This window comes from Cetorhinus maximus, chromosome 3 (assembly GCF_964194155.1).
Source record: "Cetorhinus maximus chromosome 3, sCetMax3.hap1.1, whole genome shotgun sequence".
Classification (NCBI taxonomy): domain Eukaryota; kingdom Metazoa; phylum Chordata; class Chondrichthyes; order Lamniformes; family Cetorhinidae; genus Cetorhinus; species Cetorhinus maximus.
In genome coordinates, this window is record NC_135881.1 from 78,069,164 (window position 1) to 78,083,849 (window position 14,686).

The 14,686-nt window shown below is 45.2% G+C and overlaps 1 protein-coding gene and 1 long non-coding RNA gene across 2 annotated transcripts in view; one reads left to right on the forward strand and one right to left on the reverse strand.

Annotated features, from left to right (window-relative positions):
* Positions 1-14,686, forward strand: part of LOC144678739 (contactin-associated protein-like 2) — a 2,328,914-nt gene that overhangs the window by 1,299,904 nt on the left and 1,014,324 nt on the right. Inside the window, exon 12 of the mRNA XM_078538599.1 lies at positions 3,319-3,438. Coding sequence (XP_078394725.1) covers positions 3,319-3,438 — 120 coding nt within the window. The remainder of the gene's footprint in view (positions 1-3,318; positions 3,439-14,686) is intronic.
* Positions 1-14,686, reverse strand: part of LOC144678740 (uncharacterized) — a 258,128-nt gene that overhangs the window by 118,570 nt on the left and 124,872 nt on the right. The window lies entirely within an intron of this gene.

Consider the following 14,686-nt stretch of genomic DNA (forward strand, 5'->3'; position numbering starts at 1 on the left):
GATGTGAAGGCACCTTTCTCAGCTCATTCAAATAAGATGCCTGCAAACTCTGGTTTAGACAATGCTGAAGGTTACCGTAGCCATGTGATTAGAATGTGGCTTGTGTGCAACACTTACATGCTAAAAGCAGAAGGGCATGTTATAGCCAGAGCTAAGCAATTCCACAGCCAATGATTAGATTAAAGATCTGCAGCCCTGCCACTTCCCAGTCATGACTAGTGGTGGACAATTAAATAACTAACTAAAAGAGGAGGCTCTACAAACTTCCCCAGCCTCAGTGATACAGGAGCCCAGCACATGAGTGCAAATTAAGGCTGAAGCTTTCACATCCATCCACAGTCAGAAATGCCAAGCAGATGTTCGATCTTTGCCTCCTGCTGAGATCCCTAGCATCTCAGATGCCAGTCTTCAGCCAATTTGATTCACTTCCATGTAGTATCAAGAACAGTTAAAGGCACTGGAAAGCAAAGGCCATGAGCCCTGATAACAATATGACTGTAGTACTAAAGACTTGTGCTCTGGAACTAGCTGCATCCCTAGCCAAACTGTTCCAGTACAGCTACAACACTGGCATCTACCCGACAATGTGGAAAATTGCCCAAGTGTGTCCAGTCTACAAAAAACAGGAGAAATCCATTCCAGTCAATTACCGTCGCGTTAGTCCCCTCTCAATCATCAGCAAAGTGATGGACGGTGTCATTGACAGTGCTATCAAGGGGTACTTGCTCAGCAATAACTTGCTCACTGATGCTCAGTTTGGGTTCTGCCAAGGCCTCTCATCACCAAACCTCCTTTCAACCTTGGTCCAAACATGAACAAAAGTGCTGAATTCCAGTGGTGAGGTGAGAATGAGACATTGAGGCAGCATTTGACTGACAGTGGCCTCAAGGAGCCATGGCAAAATTGAAATCAATGGATTTGAGGGGAAAACTCCACTGGTTGAAGTAATAACTAGCACAAAGGAAGATGACTGTGGCTGTTGGAGGCTGATTATCTCAGCTACAGGATACCAGTGCAGGAATTCCTCAGGGTAGTATATTGGCCCAGCCAACTTCAGCTGCTTTGTCAAAGACCACATAGAGTCAGAAGTGGGGATATTTGCTGATGATTGCACAGTGTTCAGTACCATTCCTAACTTCTCAGGTACTGAAGCTGTCCATGCCTACATTACACAAGTGCCGGGTAATGACAATCTCCAACAAGAAAGAAACTAACCATCTCCCCTTGATGTTCAATGACATTACCATCGTTGAATGCCCTACCATCAACATCCTAGGGGTTACCATTGACCAGAAACTGAACTGAACTGGCCACCCTGACTTGGAATTATATCAACGTCCCTTCACTGTCATGGAGTCAAAATCCTGGAACTCCCTTCCTAACAGCACCGGATGTACCTGCACCACATGGACTGCAGCCATTGAAGAAGGCTGCTCACCAGCACCCTTTCAAGGGCAATTAGGAATGGGCAATAAATGCTAGCCTTGCCAGCAATGCCCATATACAAAGAACATTTTTTAAAATTCAAAACCTTTAAGTTACTGGAATCAAAACTCCAATGAGATTCCACCGATGCACCACTGCAACTCTGGTGGGATTCCAGGGGAAACTTCTTGGGAAATCTGGGGACCTCATTGCCTTGGGCCTCAGCCATTTCCAGTTCACATTATAAGAGACAGAACCTCTGTATATCCTTACACGGTAAATTTAGATAAGTGGGGCTTTACACTTTGAAATTTAATTCACCATTTTAAAGTCACTGTCTTTCATGCACAAGATGCTTAGCTTTATTTTATTTGACCCATAAAAGATTTTCCAATGAACATTGCAAATAAAACTCTTAATCGACTAATCCATTTTTTGTATGACCCTGCATTATTTCACCACTTTTCAAATGTTGTTAATATATCTACAAAGTCACTTTGTTGTTCATATGGAGAGGTTGTTTTTTCTAGCTTTTAGTTTGCGTTTTGTGATGAATATGTGGTTGGTAAAGTCACTCTTGTGATTTAATTCGGCCTTTATTATCAGTACTTTTGTGCCAGCCTGATATGTTGGCTGTCACACAGGGTCGGATTTTATTAGAAGGAATCAACAGATCTAGGGGTGCAGATGATGCCAATAAACTGTGGGCACATAGTGCAGAATTCTGAGGTTTACACATTACTTGAATTGATGATCCGTGTACCATTTGATTTACAATTACAGAGATGCCAGGTCTTTTTTTTTCATTATACACCAGTGGATAGTATAGTCTGTACAGTTTTATCGGTATTTGGAGTAGCATATTGCTATTTGCTTTCATGGGTAGCTGCACCTTCTGTACAAATAGGTTTTGTAACAAAACTGTTTTCAGTTCTAGCCAAACGTTGTGCATGTTTCACATTTGTTATCCAGGCACGAATAAAAAGCCCACTTATCAGTTTGTTGCTAAATGAAATTATGCATTGGGACATAATGATAAATCTGGCACCACAATCTGGTTAACATGTTTATGAAATGTTGCAAGTAGCTGCTTTATGATGGTACATAACTCTTAAGATTTCAATTTTTTTCTAAAATTCCTTTTCTTTGAAAGCTAGGTTCGTAACTGAGATTGGGTATTGCAATGGGTTAACACTGTATTTTAACCTCTGGGATTGGAATTTAAATCCATTCTGGAGTGATATTCTCATTTATTTGCCAGCTGCAAAAGCCCTATGTAAATTAAGTTTTAGTGTCTTCAACCTAGTTTCTACTAGACACAGATCGGTAGCAGAAAAATGTTCACTGCTCAGTGCTAAATTGACAATATTTTTCTGAGATATCACAAGGGAGACTGGTGTGAGAGATGGAAAATATCGCACTGGCCCAGTAGAATACAATTCTGAGTTTGTGGTTAAGGCTAGTTGTTATTTCTGAATAGAGGAAGCATTAGTTTGTATATAGCCGACACTGCACCTGACCTTGAAGTACTTAATGCTGGCACTGAGCAGTAAAAGAGTAAAGATGTTAGGGTTTTGGGATCCAGAACGAAAATCCCTCATTTAGGCAAACAAGCACATTCATCTAACTATGCCAATTGAAAAATTCGGAACTTGCTATCTGAGTAACAGTGAAAAGCCGTAACACTGTCCCAATACTCTGGCTGTTATTCAAATAGAACGCTCTCCCAGCTGTTAATTAGTGAATGTTTGAATGAATCTCTCCTGTTGTATCAAGGTCATTGCCTTATTTGCTTTGTATTTTTTAATCTCATCTTGGCAGCTTGCAGTGTTTATTCAGTTCTTTTAAATTACAGAAGGGTTTCAATTTAACTCAACTTGTGCTCTGTTCCAGCTATGTATGAACAGTCCTGTGAGGCGTATAAGCATCTTGGCAAAACATCGGATACTTACTGGATAGATCCTGATGGCAGTGGCCCACTAGGACCATTCAAAGTCTACTGCAACATGACAGGTAACATAATAATGCATAAAACTTCCTGACACACATGCATGATGTTGCATAACCTTCCAGTAATTTTCAGTATTCTGTTTAATCAGTTACAACTTCTTGTTACTTTACCTAAAGAGATGTTGAAAAAATCTGTAGGGTTTTTTAAGACAAAAATAAACCTTCAGTTTTCCTTCATTCCTCAGTAGAAAATGTTTATTGTATACCGAAGTAATTAGGCGTGGGTTCAGCCATTGATCCATTCTCACCCAAACATGAAGGAAAGTTTTTATTTTACATAGAATGAGAGGTCAGGCTGTTGGTTCGGCTGCAATTCACCTGCAGGAAAATGCCTGCCTTTCTGTTATGCCAGTTGCAATTAATTAGATATTAAAAAAATATGTTTTAAACGTTTTTTTTTGGCAGATCTCAATATTAAAAATCATCACTCATATTTACAAATTAATTTATACTGCTCTTGTAATACATGATTCATTTGAAAAAAAACATGGAAGAAACTGAACTCAATAGTTCCAGAGTAACAATACATTCTTGTGCTGTATCAAAATAAGAAAGCATATGTTTTGCACTGCAACAAGGAGTATATTACTAATGTACCCTTTAAAGAACATGTGCATGTAAAACAAAGACAGAAGATGTTGGAAATGCATAGCATGACAATTAGCATCTAAAAGTGAAAAGAACCTCAATGTTTTAGGTAGAACTGTAATTAGATGGGCAGAGCAGAGTAGGAGGGTTTCTTTGTAGAACTGACCAAAACATTAAGGGGGGATAGGGAGGAAAAGAGAAAGCTGAAGTGTAAAACATGCGAACTACTGTCATAAAATGCAGCTTATTTAAAAATAGTCTGTAACTGGATTTTAAGGTGCTGAAAAGAGGTGTAAACCACTGAATACTATAAATAAGTTATCTCAGTCTGGCAGGTGGTGGAAGACATGTGGATATTTAGAAGGGGGAATGAAATATTGTGCAAGGCACTTTTTGAGGACAGAAAACCAAATGGCATGGGGAAGTTGTATGGTCAATTTTTATATTTGGGAGCTTAGCTTGTCCCAAGTCATGTTCCTGATATTGTGTTGAGTGTCTCTGAGAACTGAGGAATCCAAGATTTGCTAAGTTAGTTCAGGGCAAAACTCTACAGTTCAATTACATCCAATTGAGAATGGTGATGAGCAAACAGGCAGTTAACAGAAGGAGGAGACTCAAAGAACATCTCCATCTTCATATGTGGCAGAGCTCAGCATTGCAAGAGACAACACTGAAGCATTTTCAAGAGTCTTTGTGCAGAAGTGTAAAGTGGATGTTCCTACTCGGCCATCGTAGATTGTACCAATTCTGTTCACTGCACTGGGGGGCAGTTTTCATCTTTACCACCTGGGTGGTACTGTGGTGAAAATTGGACAAATTCGGTCATGGACAAGAGATTTATTCTGTAAATTGTTGCCCTTGCAGTGATGGTGAAACATACCCTCCACATAACATTAATAAGCAACTGAGAGCACTGGTCATGACAAAGGCTTTGGACCCTGACAACATCCTGGCTGTTGTGCTGAGAACATGCACATCAGAATTTGCTGGTCCCTAGCCCAACTTTTCCATTACAGCTATGACACTGGCTATGGCAATGTGGAAGAATTTTTTTAGAAATTTCATTCATGGGATGTGGGCATCGCTGGATAAGCCAGGATGTATTGCCCATTCCTAATTGTCCTTGAGAAGGTGCTGAGCTACCTCCTTGAACCGCTGCTGTTCATGTGGTGTAGGTAAACCCACAGTGTTATTAGGGAGGGAGTTCAAGAATTTAGACCCAGCGACAGTGAAGATTGCCCAAGTATGCCCAATCTATAAAACATAACATAAATCTAACCTGGTCTAGAATTGAGAACGTCCTGTATAATGAGGCACCAGATTGTATAACCCAACTCATAGGGGAGAATTTTCTCCCCGTTGGGCGGGAGCGGGCGCACAGCCGATCGCCGCCCGTGATCATCTGTACACTGCCATTTTACGTAGGTGAAGGCCCGCCAGCATGACGCGCACCTGAAAGCGCTAAGCACTACCTGTGTGGGCGGGGGGAGGAGGGAGAGTTGGGGCCTGAGCTGCCTCAGGGAGATTAAGAAAAGTCATAAGGATGTGAAAAATTAAAAAATAAAATTATTCAGATATGCCCCCTCATGTGACAGTGTCACATGAGCTGGGACATGTTTATGAATTTTCATGAAACATTGTGTTAAATTAATAAACCCTTCATGAAACCTCATCCCGCCCGTGGATGAGGTTCCATGAGAAATGCGAAGGCCGCCTGGGCTCTTTGCCTGCCCGCCAACCTTAAGGTTGGACGGGCAGCCCTGACAAGTACTTTAATTAGTTGATTAACTGCCTTAACAGGCCTTTGACTGTCCGGTGGGCGTGCAGCCAACTCTGGGATGCACGCCCGATGTCACCACGCGTCATTTTACGTGTCAATGTGCGGGGCCCGTCCCTGCACGCCGACCAGGAGATTCTGCCCAGGGTGTTGTTTATTTCTTCAAACTGGACTTTTGACTTAAGCTTCAATCAGCAGTAAAATTATAGAAAGATTTTTCGATAGTCTCGTTGAGCATGACCTACTCACCCATAACTTGATCACTAGGTGTTCAGGTTTCACTAGAACCAGTCAGCTCCAGATTTTATCACAGCTTTGATTCAATTGTGGATATAAGAAGAATGATGAGAGTCACTGACCTTCACAACAATGCAGTATTTCATGAAGCATAACATGGAAGAGCCCCAGCAAAATCAAAGGGAGTACCTTCCACTTGTTAAAGTCATACCTGACACAAAGAAGACGGTTGTTAGAGGACAGTCATCACCAGTTTAGTCAAACACTGCAGTGTTCTTAGGGAAAGTGTCCTTTGCACTATGTAAGTGTCAGGTGATAACCAACTTCAACAAGAGAAAGCCCAGTCTGGCATTCAGTGGTGCCACCTTTGCCAAGTCCCATGCCATCCATAGCTCAAGGATCATCAATGATCAGCAGTTTAAATGGATCAGCCACAAGAATACTAAGGCTACAAGAGCAGGGCAGAGGCTGTGTACACTGGAATTGAGTGACTTATCTCTCAGCCCTTCAAAGCCTTCCACAACCTAAGAGGGTCAAGCCAATAATGATGGAATAATCAGCACACACCCGGTTGAGTTTAGCTGCAACAACGTTCAAGAAGCTCAAGATTGGACGGAATTTAATTGAGCCTGCTGGAATGGACATGATGGAGGGAGTGGGGGAGGGGGAGGGCGGGGTGCGAGTAGGGGTTTGAGAATCAAGCACGAGTACCTGCATTGGATTACCAGCATTGGGAAAACCATTCCGAATTAAGTTGGGGGCAGGAAGGGCCCAATGCTCTAATCTTGCCTGCCCATAACGGGAAGTCAATTAGGCTCATTAATGAGCCATTTGGCACCAATTATCCCTTTGCCCACTGGAATTTAGTGGTGGCTCAGGGACTTAAAGGGGCCCACATGGCTCCACTGTGCTTCCTGAAGGCTGCCAGCAAACGCTATCAGGTTTGCCTGTGGCCTCATGAGCGGGTGAGTGGAGGGAACCTTCGTTGACAGGCACTCACTATCCGGTCGAGGGACTTGACATTGAGATAGCGCCAAAGAGCCCTAGCAAAAGTGGGGTGGCTCTCTGCCCTTGCATCTGAATCCCTTCCCCACTTCTTGCACACAACCTGCTCCCTGTGCCACCATGCTGCCCCACTCATCTGTCTCCAAGGGTCCCGTGGCAATCTTTGGGCTGGGCGTTGGAGCATTACCAGCAGCAGCCACTGTTTCTGGTGACACTGCTGGCCTCTGATTGGCTGGCGGCTCTTGGGGGGGAAATTTTCCAGCCCGCTGGGGGCTTGATTGCATGGAAGGTCGGATGCTGGCCAGTTAAGTGCCTGAGAGCACGTAAATAGCATCGGGCCTCCCACGGAAGCGACGTGGGACTTCCACCAGTTTACCTAGACAATGGAGGGGGTATCCCTATTGCTAGAACTAAATCCTGGCCAATATCCAGGACAGGTACAATTACCGCTGGAATCCATATCCAGACCCCCCACCACTATCACTGCAGAATGTACAATTTACAGGATCCACTGCAGCAATTCAGTAAATGCACTTTGACAACACCCCCCTCCTCTGGAACTTCTCCCACCAAGAAGAAAAGAGCAACAATATCATGTGGGAACACCATCACCTGCAAGTTCCTCTCCAAAGAACACCATCCTTCAACATAGCGTAGAGAGTATCCTGGAATTCTCTACCTGAGTGCTTTGATCAGAAGATCTGTGTTTTCCCTTTAAAATGTAACCCAAACTATTGCTTCCATATTTATACAGATTGCCAAGTGAACACCTACTGGTGTGAATACTGATGAGAATCTGTGCAGATGTTGAAAAATTATAAGTATCATGATGATGAATGGCAGAATGAGTGCAGCCAGTTGTACCTCTTATTTCTTTGCCTGTTTGAAATACGTTGGGCGGAATTGTCCCAGATTTGCACAAAGTCTGGAATAAGGAAGTTTTACCCAGCGGCCATAATGGCGGTTTTTCGTGCCATATTGTCTCATTCCCAGTGTTATATTTCACTATGGTGCCGCTTAGCTCGTAAACCGGTTACACGCTTATCTGTTGGCAGGTGAGTCGATTACAATATATTGCAGACGCAGAGACCAATATGAAATGAACCACTTGCTATTTATTTACACAGACAACAGAGCACTAATATGATGTGTGCTTCCCCAACCAGACCCTATTCTAGACTAACATTAACATCGTAGCCCGCGGTACACAGCTATTGAGTCTTACAATCACATGGTCAATCTGCTCACATTCTCTTAAAGGTGTGTTACACCTCAGATTATCACATCCCTACCCCTTTACTCAAAAGTACATTTTACAATATATTAACTATTTACAAATTCAGTCCCTCAGGAGGCTTTTTCAAACCTGTCGACTCTTGTAGTTCAATGACTTCAGATGGTTTATCTGAGGCCTGCCTCTCAGGAGTTATCTGTCCACTAGTCTCCCGAGTAGGAACCTGTAAGTTTGCCTCTTCGACTCACTCAGGCTCAATGGATCCTAGAGGTACTTCCAAAGTAAGAGGAGTTCCTCCTACCTGTAGACGCCAATGGGAATGTTTGGCGCATCTTTTCTCGTAGATCTGTTTCCCTTTTCCTGAGGTGATCTATATGTCTCCTGATTATCCGACCTTCAACCGATATATGGTAGGACAGGGGTCCTGTCATTGCACTGACTTCACCTGATAGTCATTTGGGCCCATGTCCAAAGTCCTTTGCAAAAACTTCTTCTACAGTGAGGTTTCTTTCATGACTATTGTAATCGTGTCCATTTTTCTGGGCCTCCTGACTTCTCTTTACCCTCCCCCCTAAATATGACCTTATGAGGCTTAACCATGTCCTGGGATGTATCTACATTAATAACTCTGCAGGGACAATACCAGTAGTCGTATGTGGCATAGTCCTATAGCTTAGCAGGAAGCGTGATAACTTCATTGCTATAGAGTCCCCCTCTAGTTTTTTCATTCCGACCTTGAAGGTCTGGACTGCCCGCTTGGCCAACCCATTGGATACAGGGTTGTATGGTGAGGTCTTGACATGTGTTATGCCATTGAGAGTCGTAAATCTTCAGAATTCCCCGCTAGTGAATGCCATTCCATTATCAGACACTATTATCTCTGGTAAACCGTGTATTACAAAACTCTGATGCAATCTGTCTATGATGGCAGCAGATGCGGGTGATCGCACCTCGCAATACATCCATCCATTTTGAGTGAGTGTTAATAAGTAAGAGGAATATTGTGCTCAAAAAAGGCCCCACATAGTCAACGTGGAGGAGGACCCATGGCCTCCCTGGCCATTCCGAAGGATCCAGTAGAGCAGAAGGAGGCATTTTCTGCACTTGTTGGTACCACATGCAGCTCTTGACCATGTTTTCAATTTCAGTGCCCATCCCTGGCCACCATAAGTAGCTGCGAGCCAACATTTTCATTCGGTAAATGCCGGGGTGAGCACTATGCCGTTCTATAAATAATGATTGTCTTCCTATAGGGAGGCACAATGACACTCGCTTCCCATAGCCAGATGCCACCCTGGCAGGTGAGCTCGTATCTCCTGTTAAAATAGGGACTCATTTCATCAGACTTTGGCTCGTTAGACCATCCCTGCAAGACTTGTTCCCTGACATGAAACAAAACTGGATCGCCGCCTATCTATTCTCTGATCTGTTTGTCATTCACTGGCGATGAATCCAGAAAGTTTAATAACTAGACAAGTTCTCGAGGGATGGCGATATTCACATTGCTGTCCTTCAGGGGTAATCGGCTCAGTGCGTCGGCATTGGCAACCTGGCTTCCCGGCCGGCGGATAAAAGTATATTTGTAAGCAGCTAGAATCAGTGCCCACTTTTGGATGTGTGCCGAGGCACTTGGGGGCATTGCCTTATCTTCCCCAAACAAGCCTAGTAGTGCCATGTGGTCAGATATGATGGTGAAGTGGCGACCATGGATGTATTGGTGGAATTTCTTAAAGCCAAATACATTGGATAAACCTTCTTTCTCTATTTGTGAGTATCTTTGTTCTGCCACACCAGGTGTTCTTGAGACATAACCAATGGGCCGTTCGGAGCCATCCACCATCTGGTGGGAGAGTACTGCCCCTACTCCGTAAGGGGATGTATTGCATGTTAAAATCAATTTTTTCTTTGGGTCGAAATGTACCAACAGGGCCGATGAATGTAGTAACTGCTTTACTGCCACAAAAGCCTGTTGTTGTGGGGCTTGCCAAGTCCACCTGTGGTTTTTCTTGAGTAACCCATATAATGGAGCCAGTACTGTCGACAAATTTGAGAGAAAACGACCATAGTAGTTCACCATTCCCAAGAAGGACTTGAGTTCTGTGGAATTTTTTGGTGCTGGCGCCTCATGAATAGCTCTCACCTTGTCTTCTTCTGGGTGAAGGCCCTGTGATTCAACCCTATGACCCAGGTAAATCACTTCTGTTGCTTGGAAGATACATTTTTCCCTTTTCAAGTGTACTCTGGCTGGTGAGAAACACTTTAATATCTCTTCCAAGTTTGCCAGGTGTTCTTCATCGGTTAATCCTGTTACTAGGGCATCATCAAGATAAACCACCACATGGGGTAGACATTGGAGCCAATTTTCCACAGCCTATTGGAAAATGGCACAAGCCAATGAGACTCCAAAGCGTAACTTGGTATACTGGTATACTGGTATAACCCCCTATGTGTGTTGATCGTCACAAAATCCTGAGAGGCCTTTTCTAGCTCAACTTGCTGGTAAGCGTGGCTCATGTCGAATTTCGTATATGGGGTTCCCCCTGCCAGCTTGGAGTACAATTCATCAATTTTCAGTATAGGGTGCCTATCAATTCTGGCTACTTTGTTAACGGTCAACTTGTAGTCCCTGCATATTCGCACACTCTGGTCAGGCTTTAGTACTGGAAATATGGGCACTGCCCATTCAGAAAATTGTACAGGTTGTAAGACTCCCAACCTTTTCAGCCTATCCAATTTAATATCCACTTTTTCTCGTAATGCAGAGAAGACTTCAAGAATCTGGGGGTTGCTCCAGGACCCACATGTACTTTAGCTTGCAGCCCTTGAATCTTCCCGAACTCTTCCCTGCTCGGTAAGGGGCATATTTCTGTAATATTTCTTACAGATCTTTCGTCCTGAGTTGAAAACTTTCAGTCCACTCCAACTTTATTTCCTTAAGCCAGTTCCGACCAAGTAGAATTGGACCCTACTCTGCTACCACTATCAGGGGTAGGTTAGCAGACTGGCTTCCATATTGTTCCTGAACCTTGCATGTACCCCATACTCGTATGTTTCGCCAGTATATGTTTTTAGTCTGCATTCTGAGTTTTCCAGCTTTAGTGAGTGTCCTCCTCCATTCAGATACTTAAAGTGTGTCCCCCTATGACTGTTGTGGATGCGCCTGTATTCACCTCTATTTGAATGGGTTTTCTGTTGACTTCTACCGTCATGTAGATTGGCTCCGTTTTACCCATATTTAAGTTATGTAGCGAGTAAACACCTGATTCTGTTTCTTCTGGCACCTCCATTAATATAAATTTCACAACTTCTGCCTTTTTTGGCCCTAACCTATCTTTACAATATCGCATAAAGTGCCCATTGCGATGACAGTAGAAACACTCGGGGGTGAATTTTCCCCCCGTTGGGGAAGTTGATGGGCGGGCACGCACAGGCTCACTTCCAATCGGTGCCCCTGATCGGAGGCATGGCGCCATTTTACGTGGGCAGGCTAATTAAGGCCCGCCCAGCGCGACGTCCACCGGGAAGCACTGTGCACTCCCTGTGTGGGCGGGGGGGAATCCCTAAACCCAAGAGCGCGCTCTTTCGTGCATGCGCACAAAAGAGCGTACTCATCCCCCTGAGGCTAAGTGCAGCCTCAGGGAGATTGGCTCAAAATGTTAAAAACGTAAAAATAGAAATGTAAAATTTCCCTAACATGTCCCCTAATGTGACAATGCCACATGAGTTGGGACATGTCCATAATTTTCCCAAAAACTTTATTAAACTTTTTTAAAAGCTACATGAAACCTCATCCCGCCCGTGGATGAGGTTTCATGCTTTTTCTAGTTTGTGAAGGGGCTCCCGCCCACCAACCTTAAGGTTGGACGGGCAGGCCCTTTAATTACTTAATTGACTCTGTCAATGGCCTCAATTGGCCATTGACAGGTCAGCAGGCGCACAGCTGATTTCGCTGCACTCCCGCCATCCTGAAAATTTAAATAGGGTGCGGTGACGTCGGGAGTTCCACCCGACATCACCACGTGTCATTTTACGTGTCAGCGAGCGGGCCCCACCCCGGCTCCCCGACGGGAAAATCCTGTCCTCGGTTCTTTTAAATTGTTGTTTGTTTGTAGTCTGGTTCTAATCTTGCTATTGTTAATGTGGTTTTTATCTATTAAGCCATTGCTTTTTGCTGGTCTGTAAATGGCAGCTGTTTCCTTCCTTTCCGCGGAGCCCTGTGCTTCTGCACCATTTCTAGCCAATGCCCCCCTCCTGATGTGAAAAATGATGCCATTTTGTGCTCCCTTGATTTCTTCTGAGTCCCTGACTGTGCTTTCCATTGTAAGCACCAACTCCAGCGCCTTGTTGAAGTCTAAATTTGTTTCTGACAATAACCTTTTTTGAATGGCATCTTCTTTAATCCCACACACTAATCGGTCTCTTAACATGTCATTAATCGATGTCCCAAACTAGTGCTCTGTCAATTGTTTTAAGGCTGTTACATAGCAAGCGACTGTCTCACCCTCAAATTGAATTTAAAACGCTACGTTGTTACCAATGGTTTCAGTTGAAAGTGGTCTTTCACTAGATTCACGAACTCATCATAGCTCTTGGAATCTGGGGCATTGGGTGCCGAATTGGTCCATATGTTTTAATGCCTCCAGTCAAAAAGAGGATTGCCCGCCTCTTCTCCTCCCCCGATATGGCATTGGCTAAAAAGAAAAACGCGAGACATTCAATATAATCTGACCAGTTATTGGTGGTCTGATCAAATGGTTTGATGCTGCCTTCAGGGAGCTTTCAGTGCACGCAACCCTGCGCATGGGCAGACTTTTGCGCTTGCACTCCTCCCACCCCCACCCCCACCCGGCACTGCTGAGGTTCTCAGCGCGCCTTTCACGCTGGCTAGCCATTAATTGGCCAGCCAGAATGAAATCGTGGTCGGGGGCCGATTGCCAGCAGCGGACCGTTTCCCGGCCACTCCCGGACCCACCCGCCGTGCCCGCCCGACGAACCGAAAATCCTGCCCACTGTCTTCAGACCAGGACAGCTTCAGGCGACAGATGGCCTGAAAGCAAAGAAGATGGCAGTCCCCAAATTTAGTGACTCCTCTTTGGGGTGCCTGTTGGACGCAGTGGAAGGCAGCCACTATGTCCTCTATCCTCGCTCTGGGGGCAGGAGGTCCACCAGAGTCACCAATCTGGCCTGGGAGGCGGTGGCAGTCGGGGTCAGTGCCACCGGAACACAGAGGAGATCAGCCATCCAGTGCAGGAAGAGGATGAATGCTCTCATCTGTTCCGCCCGGGTAAGTCAACCACCTCATCACTCTCAACTTACACACTCACAAACACACCACACATCTACAGGGATTTCACAGCTCAAGAGACAACACCACTAACTCTCACACACACCCTCACGATCTCCGTCAAGCTCATATCCACTGTAGTTTGCATCCTCATCCCATCCATGGTTCCATTCACCACACAAACATTCCACGCAGTGCCATGTGTCCTGCTCACAATCTCTCCATCCGTTTTCATGCAGGAGAACCTAGCTGACAACAGCAGGGAGAGGTCCCAGACCGGGGGTAGAGTGGCCCACATTAGGCCTCTCACTCACCTTCAGGAGCATGCCACCGTGCTGAGTGGTGAGGATATGGACTGTACCTGCGGGGACTATGTGGTCGGCGGCAAACACCCACGTGAAGATCCTGCACCACATCATCCCTCTCTCAACCCAACTGTGAATGCTCTCTCTCCTACTTTTGGCTGTGCTGTCATGCACTACTTATCTCTACCAAGCGAGTGATGCCCTCAACCAGCCAGTCCCACACCTCCATCCACATCCTCATCTCCAGCCAAGAGGACACCTCCTCCATTGAAGAGCTGGAAATAAGCAGCCTGGAAGACCCGTCACAGCACTTACCCACACCCTGCACCAGCGTAGAGACACACACCTCAGTGGGAGCTAAATCTAGAGCAGGCTCGGGTTCACAATCTGGTGGTCACCATATGGACACGTGTTCGCAGCAGGAGGAGGCAGGTTAAGCTGAGCTCCCTGGAACTCGAAGGACTGCTGGGGAAGAAGCATCCATGAGATCCGAGTCAGATGACGAACCTCTGGATTCAGTCTTCCAACTCATCCTGGAGGGTCAGCAGTAGGTGTGGGAACATCACACAGAGCTGTAGGAAGGCCTTAACAGAGTGGCAGGCATGTCGGAGGAGTGTGTCCGCCTGCTCTCTGATGAAATGGTGCCCACATGTGCGTGTATGGATGTCCCCATTGGAAGGATGGTGGACGCCATGAAGTCCCTGGTCCAACAGAACATGGAAATGCGTGAAAACCTATACTCCATCACTACAGCCATGGGTGAGTTTCTGCGGTTGCAACGCGAGAGGGAAACAGGGCACCTTGACATCACTCCAGGTGCT